The 15,637-nt window shown below is 43.2% G+C and overlaps 1 protein-coding gene across 1 annotated transcript; it reads left to right on the top strand.

Annotated features, from left to right (window-relative positions):
* The first annotated feature begins 2,832 nt into the window (after positions 1-2,832).
* Positions 2,833-3,435, top strand: LOC150023109 (uncharacterized). The gene has a single exon (XM_090297717.1). It carries the CDS (start codon positions 2,833-2,835, stop codon positions 3,433-3,435), a length of 603 nt encoding a protein of 200 aa, XP_090153843.1.
* The last annotated feature ends 12,202 nt before the right edge of the window (positions 3,436-15,637 follow it).

The following is a 15,637-nucleotide window of genomic DNA, read 5'->3' as shown; positions in this document are numbered from 1 at the left end:
TGGATTTTCAAGTGAGAGTGGAAAAGGATTGCAATTGTATTCTTTTTCAGATTGTACTTTGATAAGGTGTAATCCTTTCTCATTCTTTTGTATTTCTGTTATTGTATTGCCAAGGAGTATTGTGTGTTCTTGAGGTGTTCAAGATCAATAATCTTGGTGTGGTTTGCCAAAGGTAGTGTGTTTCTTGAGGGGTTCAAGGTAACTACTTTGGTGTGTGGTGTTTTGTAATCTGGTTTGATTGCTTAGTGGATTACCCAATGGTTTCTGGGAACTAGATGTAGCTCTTGTTGTAAGAGTGAACCAGTATAAACTGTTTGTGTCCATTTCTCTTTCTCTAAATTCCTTTAAATTTTGTTTTTAAGTTGTTTAAGTTTTAACTGGTATAAACAACCAATTGATTCAAAGAAACAACCAATTGTTTTTCTGTGTTTTGCTTTAAAACGGTTTGTGTTCTTGGCTAACTTGATTCCCCTTCTGGATTTCTACATAAAATTTCATTAAACCTTCAAAAGTTTTCGAAAATATATTCTAAAAATTGTTTGATTTTAAAAAAGGAAATTGTCATGTGTTTATTAATTATGTGTTAGATTATTGCATTTGAGACAAGTTGGTTCAAGTTGTAGTTATTTGAATTAAAATATTCAAATGTTAGACATAAAATGAAGTGAACACTTAGCTTGAACCAATTAGGACAATTGTATTGTTTTGCAAAAATTTTGAATTATGTAGAGTCATTAGGCAAAATTCATTTAATTAAAAACTTAAGAGCTTGTTGGGCGAGCCAAATTCATTGGGCTAGTTGTTTAAATAAAAGCTGACAATGGTTTGGTGTTTGAGTGGGTCATGTTTTTCTAGATTCATTTAATTGACAAGTTTTATAAATGGGAATAACTTTAGTGTGATCGAAAGGACTTGGAAGGTAGGTGTAACAGTAAATATCATAGTTGTAAATGTGTATTGTTCTAATCCGTTGGGTGAATATAGGAGAATTTGGGATGATATTTGCGAGATTAGAAAGAACAATGTCTCCAAGATGTGGTGTATGGTTGGGCATTTTAACTCCATTAGGTTAAATAGGGGGAGAAATGTTCTTGCCGGTTGACTCGCTCCACCGGTTGACTCTAACGGCAGCCTTCGACCCTTTTATCCCCGCCTGAGAATCGTACTTTCTTTATCAAAGTATCTCTCACCTGCAAAGACAAAGGGGCGCCTTGAGGGACGTTTGCACTCCGACGCTCAAGTTAGTATAAGGGCAAAGAAACACCAAGAGGTTATATTAGCTTCAGTCTTAGAAACTGTGTACCTTGCTAGAGTTCTTGGCACCCTTTATATAGGTTGAAACTAGGGTTTACCTTTATGTTGTTACCCTTATTTAGGGTTCCTTGGGGAACGTTCTTGCGCCAGTATTTTGCATAATCTTAGCGTATATGGCACATGAATTTCCCTTAACTGGAGTGCAATGAATAACAGAGTGGCCGCTTGGGTACCAACTTGTGCACCTAATCTCTAGCGCCATCTGCTTTGTGGGTGCCCTAAGTATTCACGTGCCATGCATGCAACTTTCTCTGGAAACCCTAACCCTAATGGGCCTTAGCGCCTCCCAGGATTATTCTCACATGTCGCGCCTGCACGCGCTATACACACCACGTGCATGGATCCTTCGTGACTTAGGCTTCCCACATATCTCATGTCTTAACTGTTAACTTAGCATAACTCTAAGGCCTACCTTACGTGGCCCACTACATCGTCCAGACCGCCGATGTCCGATCTCTTCCCCTGTTGGCGAGGTCCTATGTCGATCTCCAACATCGGGGTCTATGATACCAATGTCGAAGACTAACCATTCCCCTGGTAAATGCATATGGGGCCCACCTTACGTGGCCCCCTTCCATTACCAAGTGCCGTTGTGCGATGTCTGAGGTCAGTCACTAGGGTCGATGACCGAGGATTGGTCGGGACAGAAAAGGTCTAAGCTCATTTAGTATATATAATAGGGAAATACATGTTTTTAATAACTTCATAGACCAGGCTGAGTTGGTGGACATTCCTATGGTTGGGAGAAGATATACATGGCACAAACTAAATGGAACTGTTACTATGTTTATACAACACTTTTACACTCGTGGCCTATTTTAACGTTGCCTAAAAGAAAAAATGTTGTAGTGTTTGTTTCACAAATGTCATTTAGATATTTTGAGGAATTACATTTTTTTAAAAAGGTAAAGGAAGCTAATTAATTTGTTATAGTACCTTAAGATAGATGTTATGGATGTGAAAGTGACATGGTTATAATAATTTATTTTATGTAGGGATTGTGTGTTTTTTTAATATACTTTGAATGTTTGAGTTTGAGATGAAATTGTTTGATTTAAAAGAATGAAATTGTCATGTCTTTATCAATTATGTGTTAGATTATTGCATTTGAGACAAGTTGGTTCAAGTTGTAGTTATTTGAAGTAAAATATAATGAAGTGAAAACTTCCAATTAGGATACTTGCATTGCTTTTTAGAAATTTTGAATTATGTAGAGTCATTAGGCAAAATTCATTTAATTCAAGTTGACAATAAAAGCTGAATTCATTGGGCGAGCTGTTTAAGTAAAAGCTGACAATGGTTTGGTCGTTGAATGAGTCAAGTTTTTCTAGATTCATTTAATTGACAAGTTTTATAAATGGGAATAACTTTAGTTTGATTGAAAGGACTTGGAAGTTAGGTGTAACAGTAAATATCATAGTTGTAAATGTTTATTGTTATGGTCCGTTGGGTGAGTATAGGAGAATTTGGGATGATATTTGCGAGATTAGAAAGAACCATGTCTCCAAGATACGGTGTATGGTTGGAGATTTTAACTCAATTAGGTTAAACGGGGAGAGAAAAGGTCTAAGCTCATTTAGTATATATAATAGGGAAATACATGTTTTTAATAACTTCATCGAGCAGGCCGAGTTAACGGACATTCCTATGGTTGGGAGAAGATATACATGGCACAAACCAAATGGAACTGTTAAGAGTAGAATTGATAGAATACTAGTCTCATCTAAATGGTTAGAGAGTTGGCCAAACACTAAACAATATGTGTTGGGTATGTCTGTGTCAAACCATTGTGCATTTATACTTAAAGTTTTAGATAAAGATTGGGGACGTAAACCCTTTAGATCTTTGGATGTTTGGCAGAAGGATAATAGGTTCATAGTTTTTGTAAAGGAAAAATGGAGCAATTATAAGATACAAGGTCATGGGTTGTTTGTAAGGAAAGAGAAGCTAAAAAAGTTAAAAGTCGTCATAAAGGTGTGGAATAGAGAGGTTTTTCGAAATGCTAATCAGAAAGGTGAAGAAATTGAAATGAAAAATCAAATGTTATATGAGAGGGATGATTTAGAGGTTTTGGATGAGGATGGAAGAGTTGAAAGGAAGGTTTTATTGGCAATTAAGTAGAATAAAGTTTAAGCAAAAGGAATTTGGTAAATAAAAAGCTAGATATAGATGGATTAGTGATCCTGCCTGTTGACCAAAACGTTGGAACTTGCCTCGTCAATGGATCGACGTGTGCACCGCTTCAACCTCCGTCCTTCGTCACGATCCACCTCAAGAACCTGCAAAAGAACAGAGCGGCGCCGCTGCGGCCGATCGCACTCCAACGCCCAAGTCAGTGACTGAACCACCAAATACTTCAAGAACTCTCAAGGAACCGTGCAATGTTCTCTCTCACAGTATGCTCAAGAACTCGCAAGCGTAAAGAATACAATCTGAACGTGCGTACCTCGAAAGTTCGTTGGGAAACCCTTTTATACCTGGTCACTTTCTCTCTCCTGGCAGTTACGCAGCTGGACACGTGGCTCGCATCCAGTCGTACACGTGCCATCATCTGGAGCCTCCTTGACTTGGGCGCTGCTTCTAACTCTCTTTTGGCTAAGTTACTTATGCATGGTACTGCCCAGTGCATAGCTAACTTGGGAGTGCGATCTCTACTGGAATTGGCGAGTTAGGGTGCCTTCGTACACCTTCCCTGTGGTCTCGCCGGCCGCCTTCATAATCTGCACCACCTTCATCTTCGGCGATGTGCTTGCTCTGGCGATCTCAAATCACTTGGTCGCCTGAGTTTACATCCGGCGACTTCATCTTTAACCCGGTGATCGCCGGTTCTGGTATACTGGAGATCGGAGCACGCAAACTTAATAACGGGCGACTACGCGAACCCCCCGACTTCTTTCCCTTCTGCCAACCTGGCGTCTTGTCAACACGCCGATACTGTAGCTTGGTGCCACGTCATCACTTCCGACTACCAGGGCGGTACACAAGCCCCCCAGTCTTAAGCGAAGACTTGTCCAGCGAAAAGACTAAAAGAGTCACGTCAATACCGATCTACGTGGCACTGGCGCAAAATTTCAAGCGGTTGTACTTTCTGCTTCTCTGACGCTCCACCAAACACCTCACCCATCGCTTGACACGTGGCTTCATCAACGGTTACATTCAGTTAACGTTTGCGCTTCCCAAACCCATTTCGAAAAACTTAAACCCATTTCGCTCCACTGTTCCATCACTTTCTTCGTATTCTCAGACGCTCCAACTCTCTTCTGCAAAAAAGCTCTCAACGTTCTTCGACTTCCCGAATCACCAACGTCTTCCATCACTCTTCCGATCATAAAAAGGTACTTCCTTTCCTTCTCCTGCTGGTTTTTCCTGCATTTCAACCGATTCGCATCATCATTTAACTGTCTGGTGCATACGTTGTGGGTTGTTTTTTCCATTTCTCCTTTCTCGTAACTTAGGGCTTCGTCAACGTCACAACGAACCTACGTTCATTCGTTTTTCAGCCTTCTTCCTTGACCGAGTCAGCCTCTGCGAACCCTGATCATTTTTCCTTTTCTTTTTCCTCAGCAGCTTCCGCAATGACTCGCTCAAAGATCACCCCAAACCCTCCTCCTTCATCACGAAACCCCTCCTCACAAGCACATGACCCACCGCGAGCACGTGGTGCTTCGTCTTCTCAGGCTGAGAGGCCTGCACCCTCCCGCCCCAACCTGGACCAGGCGATTCCGCCTGTCACCGGAGGAGCCTCCGTTCCCCCACCAGACTTCAAAAAACTATACCCCTGGGCCAACTCGACCTTGTTGAGGGAAACATCTTCCGTAAACACTGCTGGGGCAGTTCTGCGATTGACGAAGGGGGATGAGCCTCACCAATCATTCCACAAGGAGCACGACGAGAAGATGACGGTGCTACCTTGCCCTCCCGACATGCCGGTGTGCGTTGATGATAAGGGGAACACCGGCGGGTTGTTCTGCCTCATATACACCACCCTGTTCAAGAAGGTGAAACTTAGGTTTCCCTTCACCCGCTTTGAAAGGGAGCTTCTCACCGAGCTCGACATCGCCGCCGCCCAGCTTCACCCCAACAGCTGGGCATTCATACGGGCGTTCCAGATAATGTGCGACCACTTGGGGCTACCAGCGTCGGTGGATGTTTTCTTGTTTCTTTTCGAAGCCAAGCACCCAGGAGACCGCCTGTGGGTAAGCTTGAACGGGATTGCTGGGAGGTCGATCCTCTCCATCTTCCAGCAATCCTATAAAGACTGGAAGGGCAAGTTCGTCCAGGTGCGCCCCAACGACAAGGACGCTTCCCTACTCGACGGTTTCCCCTTGTATTGGGTAAACAAGGGGAACAAAGAGTCCAAAAGCAGCTTCAGGAGACCAAGAAGTCCTGATAGCATGGGCGCTTTGGACAGAGATCTCTGCTTCTTCTGGAAGAGTGTGGCAGATGCCAACATCACCTTCCTCACCACCACACTCATCTGCTTCGAGTTCTTCGAGGACCAACTCGAAATTCGCATAGGTTAGAACGTCTAAGTCTTTGTTCTAACATTACCTCTGTTAACTGTTTCTGGGCGTCTTGCGCGTTGTGCGCAAGACTTTGGTTTTATTTTTCTGCACTATTTGTCTGCTTTGCTGCATACTGTTTTATGCATTTATTTTCTTTCTAGGCTAACCCATGCATTTTTGCTCTATGCAGATAATATGTTGGGCCAGGGCAAGCTCGCTGAACTGAGGGCGCTCGCCCGAACCCATGGGTTGGCATCGGGTTCACAAACCGTGCCAAACTCGGTGGTGGAGATCGCCGCCGCACAGGGCCGATCGCCACCCAAAGGCCCAACCCCTCCCGATGTCCAACCCGCCAACCAACGCAAAAAGCTTGTCCTCAGGAAACCTAAGAGGAAAGCCCCCCAAGTAGTCCACGAGGAGGAAGAGGAAGACGACGAGGCAACTGAAGATGGCCTCGTCACGAAGAGGAAGAGGGTGGCACCTTCTTCACCACCTGCTCCACCCCCTCTTCCAACATCAACACCGCCATCCACGCCTGCTCCACCTCCAACACTGCCTCCTCCGCCAGCTCCTGCCTCACCAGTCCAAGCAATTCCATTGGCGTCTGCGCCACCTGCGGTTGAGGCCCCCGAGCCAAACTTCATGGAGGACCCCCCAAGCGCCTCCACGCCGTATGTATCAGCTGGAGGGGGTCCTCCTTCAAATGCCTCAACCGCAAACGTTGCTCCAATCGGGGATGAGGTTGCCCACAACTCTCCGATTCTGATTACTGAATCCCCGACGTCGCCACCACGCCAAGAAGCACCTGCTGAGCAACCAACTAAAGAAGGTGGCGGCGAGAGCCAACAACAAACCCACCCGGTGCCTCCACCAGCAAGCCTCTCTCTCGACGTCACGAGGATGTGGGAGCCTTTCTCAGCAAAGCTAAAGATGATGGCGGAGGACTTCCCCGCCATTATATCTAGAGCTGTGGAGAGCTCCCCCAGGAAGCTCCAGGATGACCTCTTCACCCTTCGAACTGAGAATAGCACTATGAGGGTTGAGGTGGAGAAGTTATCCTTCAATCTAACACTCGCGGAGATTGAACACTCCCGAGTAGAAGATGCAATGAGCACCGAGCTGCGGGTGGCGCGCAAGGAGGCTACCGATCTCCGCCATAAGGTACAACTCTTGGCTCAAGAGAAAATTGAGCTGGAGAGCAAGATTGTACCTTATCGCGTCAAAGTGGCTGACCTGGAGGTACAATCTTTGACGCCGCACTGAGTTCTGCCCAAATTCTGGCTGCTGGATTCGAGGCTGCACGGGAACATTTCGCCTGCTTGTTCCCCGATCTGGACCTTAGCATGGTGTCCCTTAACAACGAGGTGGTGGATGGGAAAGTGGTTCCCGCCGAAGACTGATCAATTCCCTCCATCCACTGCCTTTATGCTTTCTCCTTGCATATAATTTGTAATAAACTTCATATTTTCTTGTACATGTGTTCTTGAACTGACATTTACTTTAATGACAAAGTCTTGGTATTCCTTCTTGTAACTTCTTTAGCTGCTTTAACTTTCCTTGCACAATTTGCTTCAAGAATTTATCTTAGCGATTTTGTAAGCGCGATCATATACTTAACTGCTTCGAACCACTTCGACTTCAAATAACAATCGCTTTAAAACTTGTAATCTCAAGGTAATGAACTTCAGCGTAAAACCATTCTTCAAACAACGAACTTTAACTCAACTACTGGCTTAAAACATCGCTTCACCCGATCTGCTTCATCAAAACGGGTCTTTAACTTTCTCGCCATTGCTTGAACTTTTCCTGGTCGCCAAAGACTCTTGGCGATATCAGCTTCTTTCTGGCTCCATACCTTGGCCATTGTTCTTTTATCTGGGGGTAGAGGCGCCTTTCGGATCCTTCTCTACCTTCCTGAACTTCAGAACAAAAGACCGGGTGACTAGGTGTTCTCTTCGAACCTACCTTAGCCACCCTTCAAACTTCTTCCACCCTTTACACCATACCTGAACTCGTTCGAGACGAGAAGGATTTTATCTTGCCTGAACTCGCTCATCGGCGAGAAGGTCTTTAACTCGCCTGAACTCGCTCATAGGCGAGAAGGTCTTTTAACTCGTGCCTCTACATTGCCCCAGGGGTTACATCTCCTCTCCCCCAGAAACACTGAGGACTTTTGCTGGTGCCTCTACATTGCCCCAGGGGTTACATCTTCTCGCCCCCAGAAACACTGAGGACTTTTCACTGGTGCCTCTACATTGCCCCAGGGGTTACATCTTCTCGCCCCCAGAAACACTGAGGACTTTTCGCTCTTCCTCGCCTGCACTCGCTCGACGGCGAGGAGGTCTTTATCTCGCCCCAGGACGCGCGCGGGCATTGAGGTCTTTTAACTGGTGCCTCCGATCGCCGAAAGACGATGAGGACTTAAAACTTTAACTGATGCTTCCGATCGCTGAAAGTCGATGAGGACTTAAAACTTTAACTGATGCCTCCGATCGCCGAAAGACGATGAGGACTTAAAACTTTAACTTATGCCTTCGATCGCCGAAAGACGATGAGGACTTAAAACTTTTTAGAAAGCATGCAATATATCTTTACTTGCCTTAAATCACATACAAGTGACAAGGTCTTTCTTCAAAACTTTCTGAAAACAACAAGCATGCAATCTAAAACAACTTTGAACTTCGAAAACTCTTCTCTATTGGGTGGCCTCATTAAAAACCCTCCTTAGGGAAAAAAGAGTGCCCCCTTCAAACTGTTTTAACAGAGACATTGTAATGTAACTTCGTGTTTGTCTTTACTTACGAAGCTCTTAACTGTAATATAACTTGAGGTGCGTGGCCTGCAGCGAGGAGCTTCTGGGTTTCGTCTCTAATCGCCTGCCTCCTCTCCTCGTTGAACTTTCTCCTCCTCTGCCGCACTGGTCTCACCAAGTTGTCCATCGCCAAATGATGGCACAAGAAGTCGGGATCGATCCCGGGCATGTCCGAAGCGGACCACGCAAACGCATCCAGATGCCGCTCTATCACCTTGGCGATCTGGTCCTGGAGCTCGACCTCCAGAGATTTTCCCAGCTTGAAAATCTTTCCTCCGATCTCTCTCTCGAGCCACTGCTCGACGGGTTTTGGCCTGGTTTCCCGATGTCGCCTAACCTCAGCAAACGTGGCAGGGTGAGCCCTAATCAATGCCTTGCAGAATGGTCCCGGCAGCACGCCCTTCTTGAATGCGTAGACCAGCATCTCTTCATCTTTGGATGGCGAGCGGACCATCTGCGCCCCAAAACGATTCAGGTAGTCCTTGAGGGACTCTCCCTGATACTGCCTTATACCGAACAAATCATAAAACACCCTGGGCGGTGCCTTGTTCACGATGTACTGCTCAACGAAGATCTTTGAAAACTGTTGGAAGTTGGTTATGTGACCTGTAGGCAGGCTCACAAACCATTCCAGCGCCGTTCCCTGGAGTGTGCTCACGAACATCTTGCAGTACACGGCGTCTGATCCTCCTGAGAGCATCATCTGTGTATGGAACGTGGTGAGATGAGCTTCAGGATCCTCCACGCCGGTGAAAACAGCCTTCACAGGTACCACACCCGCAGGGATAGGCGTGTCAGTAATCGCCTGAGCGAAAGGCATAGGAAAAACGCGAGGCGGCGTTGACGGCGCGACCTCTTCAGCGACTGGGCGCCCTCGCTGCTCCTGAAGAGCTTGACGCAGTTCTTCAGTCACTTTGCTAAGCTCATCATTCCTGGCCCAAGAGGCGACCAGGTCCTCATGCATTCTCGCCTGCTCTATACGCGAGGCTTCCACATTCGCCTGCAACGAACGCATGATTTCCACCATCTGCGCCATAGTCATGGCGCCTTCAGCAGCAACGGGCGCAACTGGACTTGAACGGTTGCTTCTCATTTTTCTCATGAAAACTTGACGAATCACAGAGAGCAATGAACAACACCTCCTTCAGCGACGATCGATTCAGCGATCAATCGGTCAGAACTTCGCGAAACTCCGAAAGAAACCTCAAGAACACAGCGAACCTCCACAGAAACCTGCAACTCCACCAGAAACCACCGCTTCTTCCACGAAAAACCAAACGAGCCAAAGAACTCAGATCTCACCGAACAAATCTCGCGTAAGCAACGAAAAACTTCACCTCACCGAACAAAAACCCAAACAAACGGTGGAAAACGCGAAATCACCGAACAAAACCTAGATGAGCAGCGGACAATGGTTGCACCAGCACACAACAACACAGAAAACTGCAGAAACCTTCAAGAACTCACGCTGTGGATGGGAACAGGTTTTACACGGCCCCACGGTGGGCGCCTGATGATCCTGCCTGTTGACCAGAACGCTGGAGCTTTGCCTCGTCAAACTTGGATCGACGTATGCGCCGTGTTTGCCTCCGTCCTTCGCCGCGATCCACCTCAAGAACCTGCAAAAGACGAAACGGCGTCGCTGCGGCCGATCGCACTCCAACGCCCAAGTCAGTGACTGAACCACCAATTACTAAGAGTAACTCTCAAGAACTCTCAAGGAACCGTGAACCAGTTCTCTCTCAGTATACTCAAGAACTCGCAAGCGTAAAGAAGACAATCTGAACGTGCGTACCTCAGAAGTTCGTTGGGAAACCCTTATATACCTGGACACTTTCTCTCTCCTGGCAGTTACACATCTGGACACGTGGCTCGCATCCAGCTGTACACGTGCCATCATCTGGAGCCTCCTTGACTTGGGCGCTACTTCTGACTCTCCTTTGGCTAAGTTACTTATGCATGATACTACTCAGTGCATAGTTGTCTTGGAGCGCGATCTCTACTGCATTGGCGAGTTAGGGTGCCTTCGTACACACCTTCCCTGTGGTCTCGCCGGCCGCCTTCATGTTCTGCACCACCTGTTTCACCGTGTATGCTCAAGCAAGTTGTCCCCCGACCTCATCCTCTGGCCAGCTGGGAAATGTCTATCTGCCTTCATCTCCGGCGATGTCCTTGTTTCGGCGATCTCTAATCACTTGGTCGCCTGGGTTTACATCTGGCGACTTCATCTTTAACCCGGTGACCGCCGGTTCTGGTGTGCTGGAGATCGGAGCACACCAACTTAATAACTAGCGACTACACGAGCCCCCCGACTTCCTTCCCTTCTGCCAGCTAGGCGCCCCATCAACACGCCTATACAATAGCTTGATGCCACGTCATCACTTCCGACTACCAGGGCGGTACAGTAATCAATGATGTGAGCATCCGGAAGGCAGAGCAAAAAAACTTTTTATTGAAAGATTTAGTAGAAATGATTGGATGCAGATGTTAGAATATATGGCCTTAAACGAGAGAGGGGGGGTGAATTGTTTAAGAGAGGTTTTTGAAATCTTTATAAAGTTTAACAAAATTCTTCGTGTGAATCCAGAACAGAAATCAGGTTAGCCAAGAACAAAAACAATAAAACAGCAAAGCAACAGAAAAACAATTGGTTGTTTCTTCGAAACTATCGGTTGTTTCTTCGAAACTATCGGTTGTTTCTTCGAAACTATCGGTTGTTTATACTAGTAAAGCTTAAAACAAAATTTAAATGAGTTTGAGGGTAAGAGAAAAATACACCAACAGTTTATACTGGTTCACTCTTAAGCCAAGAGCTACATCCAGTCCCTAGAAAACCACTGGTAATCCACTAAGTAATCAAACCAGATTACAACACACAAACCACCAAAGTAGTGACCTTGAACCCTTCAAGAAACACACTCCCTTTGGCAAATCACACACCAAGAGTATTGATCTTGACCACCTCAAGAGCACACAACACTCCTTGGCAACACAACACCAGAAATACAATAGGTTGAGAAGGGATCGCACTTGTTTATAGAACAAACTGAAATCAATACAATTGCAATCCTATTCCACTCTCTTTGAAAACCCAAAGCTTGATGTGAATGTTCAAATCTTGAAATCAACCTTTTCTCAACAGAAAAACTCAAATTTGTTTCTCTACTTTGTTTGAAAACATAAACAAACTATTTATATTTTTCCAAAGATTGGTCAAAGCATTTAATGAAGGAGCGTATTCAGTTCGAAATCATTTAAAGCACATTCAACCACCAAAACAGAATTTTGTTAGTATTTTCAAAGAAACAATCGGTTGAAACCATGAAACAACCTATTGTTTGGTTTGGTAGTTAAGTCAACCAAACTAAAACAGTTTTCAACCTTTTCAAAAACTCCTAAGAGTAAAACAACCGGTTGATTCGACAAAACAACAGGTTGTTTTTCACTTAGTTGGAAAAACACTTTATTTTCTAAAAGGTTTTAAATCACATCAGTTTTAGATTCAACAAAGGAGTGGATCACATCTATTCTACCCAGATCCCTCCCAAAACACAATAGCAACACTAGCCTTGCATCAAACACATAGGATTTGGATTCTTCAAAGCACTTGATCACTCTTGATCAACAATCTCCCCTTATTTGATGAAGACAATCCCTGGTTGCTTGTGTTGATCTTGATTGAATCTGAAGTTGTACCTGCAAAACAAAAGCTATGCAATCCAGAGCATCTTTCATAGCAGGTTATGATCATACATCAACTATTTTTCTGCATAAACATAAGAGAAGAAAAACCAGCCAAAAAACAGCTTTATACAAACCAATAATGCAGCAGAAATTTAAAAAAAAAAACCTGAATAAAAGCATAGTTATAACAGTTTGTAAGACAACACAAACACCATATTCTCCCCCTATTTTTCTTCACAAATAGACTATAGGAAAAGATTAAACAAAAGTTCAAAATAAAGCAAAGTCAAGCTTAACAATCGGTTGTTTCGACAGATCAACCGATTGTTTTTCTTCAGTCCTCCTTTCCACACTGCAGCTAAAAAAATTGATTCTGAACAACTTCAATATGTTCATCAAGCGTTTGAAACCGTGTATCCATGCTTTGGAATCTATTATCAAAGTTTTGAAAGTTTGAAACACAAAGATCATGAAGATTCCTTTAATTTTCCGCAAAGTCATCTAGCCTATTCACCATGTAGCTCTCAAAGGAAGACATTGAAGGAGTCCCAGCTCCTTGATGTCCAACACTTGTCCCAGCACCAAAATCAGTAGCAGGTTCTTCTGTATGTGGAAGATCCATATCAACACTTTCATCATCTTCTTGATCTTCTTCACCATGTTCAGCATGAAGGCCACTTGAGGAGCCACCTTGTCCACCATCCTTACTCACCCATTTTCCATTGGTCTTGGTAAAACCCATCTTGCTTAGTGATCCATTGTTCACTTCAAATGTTGACTTCACCAACTTAGATGTTTCACCATCAAGATTCACTTCAAAATAATGTAAGAATTTAGAAATCAAGATAGCATAAGGGTAATGATAATCACTTAACCTCATAGACTTTTGCATATGCTCCTTGATGATGTGTATCCAATTAATCTTGACTTTGTTCATTATGCAGTAGATGTAGACAAGATCTTCCTCAGTTAGGACAGAATGGTTGCTTCCTCTTGGTGTTAGAATTCAAGTGACAAAGAGAGCCAATAACCTTTCATTTAAATTCAGCCTTCCAACCGAACAAGTTCTAACTTGAGTATGAGGATTCTTCAAACAGCTTTTGTAATATTGAATCTTGTTGAAGTTTTCCACCACACCAATGTTTCCTTTGTTGATTCTCAGTCCAGCATACTTTAGACCAGCCACAGCAGCCCACACCTCATGAGTGATCTCCATATCTACACCCTTGACATAAGAAACAAGATTGTTACCTTCAAATTTCAAGTTGGTGTAGAAGACCCGAATGAGATCCGAATAGATGTTTCCATTCATCTCCAAGAACCTCTTTAACAGTTGTTCTTTGAGAAGCCTCCTCACATCATCCAGCTTTTGACTCTTCAACCAGCCAAAAGAGACAATTTTTGGGTTGTTTATCACTTTTCTACTTGTTTCAAAGCGATATCTCTCAATCAATTCATTGTCTCCTGAAAACCAGCCCTCAAGACGTCATCCTGATCTCACAACCCTGGTTTTAATTCTTTTTGATGTAGGAGGAGTGGAATCCATGAAAACAGAATGAGAAAAAGGCAAACACACAAGGAGAGAAAAAGCAAACACACAAGGAGAGAAAGAAACGTAGCAAGAGATGGGCCAATGGGTTGTTTTTGTGAAGGAAAACAGCTGCAAAGGATTTTATAGCAAAACAAAATCCCTCTTTGAACCTTTGGTTGAAGTGGGTTTCAATCTTCAAGGAAGAAATCTGGTCCAACTTTTGCACAGAAAAACGTCACCATAGAGCTGAAAAACACATGGTAAACACATGTGACTTTGAATAGACATAAAGGCACTTGAATTTTCAAGATATGGAATATATTCCTTTATAACAAGAAGTAACTTCCTTCAGAACCAAATTAGGATTTCATGACTGCTTTATTGACTTAAAAACTCTTTAAGATTTGAATCTGCAAAAGATAGAATGCATAAAGAAATTAAATCTATTTATGCACTGCTGTTAGAGAAGAAACAATTGGTTGTTTCGAGAAAACAATCGGTTGTTTTTCTGCAGCAGCAACATTGTTTTGAATTTTAAGCAGAAACTCAGAAGAATTTTAAACAAATGCAATTTTTCATATGTAGATGAAGAATTTAATATGAACTTTAATTGAAAAGCAGAGACAGGGAAGGTCTTATCCTTTTGTTATGAAGTTCCTTCAATGAGTCATTGTTTGTGATCAATAATGCTTCTTTTGGCTTTCAAGACATCTTGGACTGGTACATACCCTTAGTTCAGTTCCAGTCACACTTCTTTTCTTCCAAAGGCTTGATCAGATAACTTAAGACTTCATGTTTCTCTTAGTATCCCTGCATCATAATGAATTCAAGCAACAAGATTTGGTCCCCTTGCAAATGTGGGTCCTTTAGATTCATCTTTATCATTTGAAACCTTACAACCTTTGGGAATCCATTTCAAGATACCTTTAAGAACAAAATATTTCCTAATTTTACAGAATCTAACAGAGTGGCCTCTCTTCGTGCAGTAAAAGCATGTAACAACCAGTTGTTTCGATCTTTCAATCGGTTGTTTTTCCGGCACTTTTGAAAAAGTCTTTGAAATCCCATTTTTTGTTTGTTTCGAGGATAAAACCCCAAACCAGATTTTACAAAAACACATTTTTGGGATGCCAAGACAGTTTCAAAGTTGGATTTACCCTTTGAAAGTTTATGCACAGTTCTTACAAGATAGTGGATCTTATTCTCAAGAGTTTTACAATTTTTACAAAACTTGGAGTCACTAAAGTGAGAAGAATTTTTGCAATTCATTTCAAGTTTTTCAAAATCAATTTTTGACTTCTCCAATTCTTCTTCAAGAGTCTTGACTCTGTTTTCAAGCTAGTTATTCATCCCTTTCAATCGGTTGTTTGAGAGACCCAATCAGTTAGCTTCTTCATGAGTTTCAACACTTAAGGAAGCACAAGAACTTACACTGCTTGAGCTGCTTGAATCATCATCTCCTTCTGCCATTAAACATAGATTGGTTTTTTCATCTTCACTTGATGCAGAGCTTGATGAAGAGACTTCATTTTCATCCCAAGCAATATATGCTATTTTTTATTTCCCTTTCTTTTCCTTATTGCTTAACTTTTTTTCATTGCCTTCTTTATTTGGGCAATCAGCTTTTATATGCCCTTGTTCTCCACAACCAAAGCAAGTATAATTGTTAGAATTGAAATCACTAGTTTTCATGTTTCCATACCTTTCTTTGTTGGATTCTTTGTTGCGATTTCTCTTCAAGAATTTGCTGAACTTTTTAGACAGCAAGCTAAGGTTTTCTTCCTCACCTTT

The sequence above is a fragment of the Phaseolus vulgaris genome, chromosome 11 (genome assembly GCF_051622355.1).
Source record: "Phaseolus vulgaris cultivar YP4 chromosome 11, ASM5162235v1, whole genome shotgun sequence".
NCBI lineage: Eukaryota > Viridiplantae > Streptophyta > Magnoliopsida > Fabales > Fabaceae > Phaseolus > Phaseolus vulgaris.
This window is presented reverse-complemented; position numbering and strand designations above follow the sequence as displayed.

Bases quoted from the DNA above. Each gene is read 5' to 3' on its own strand.
- LOC150023109 (XM_090297717.1), top strand. From the start codon at position 2,833: ATGGTTGGAGATTTTAACTCAATTAGGTTAAACGGGGAGAGAAAAGGT.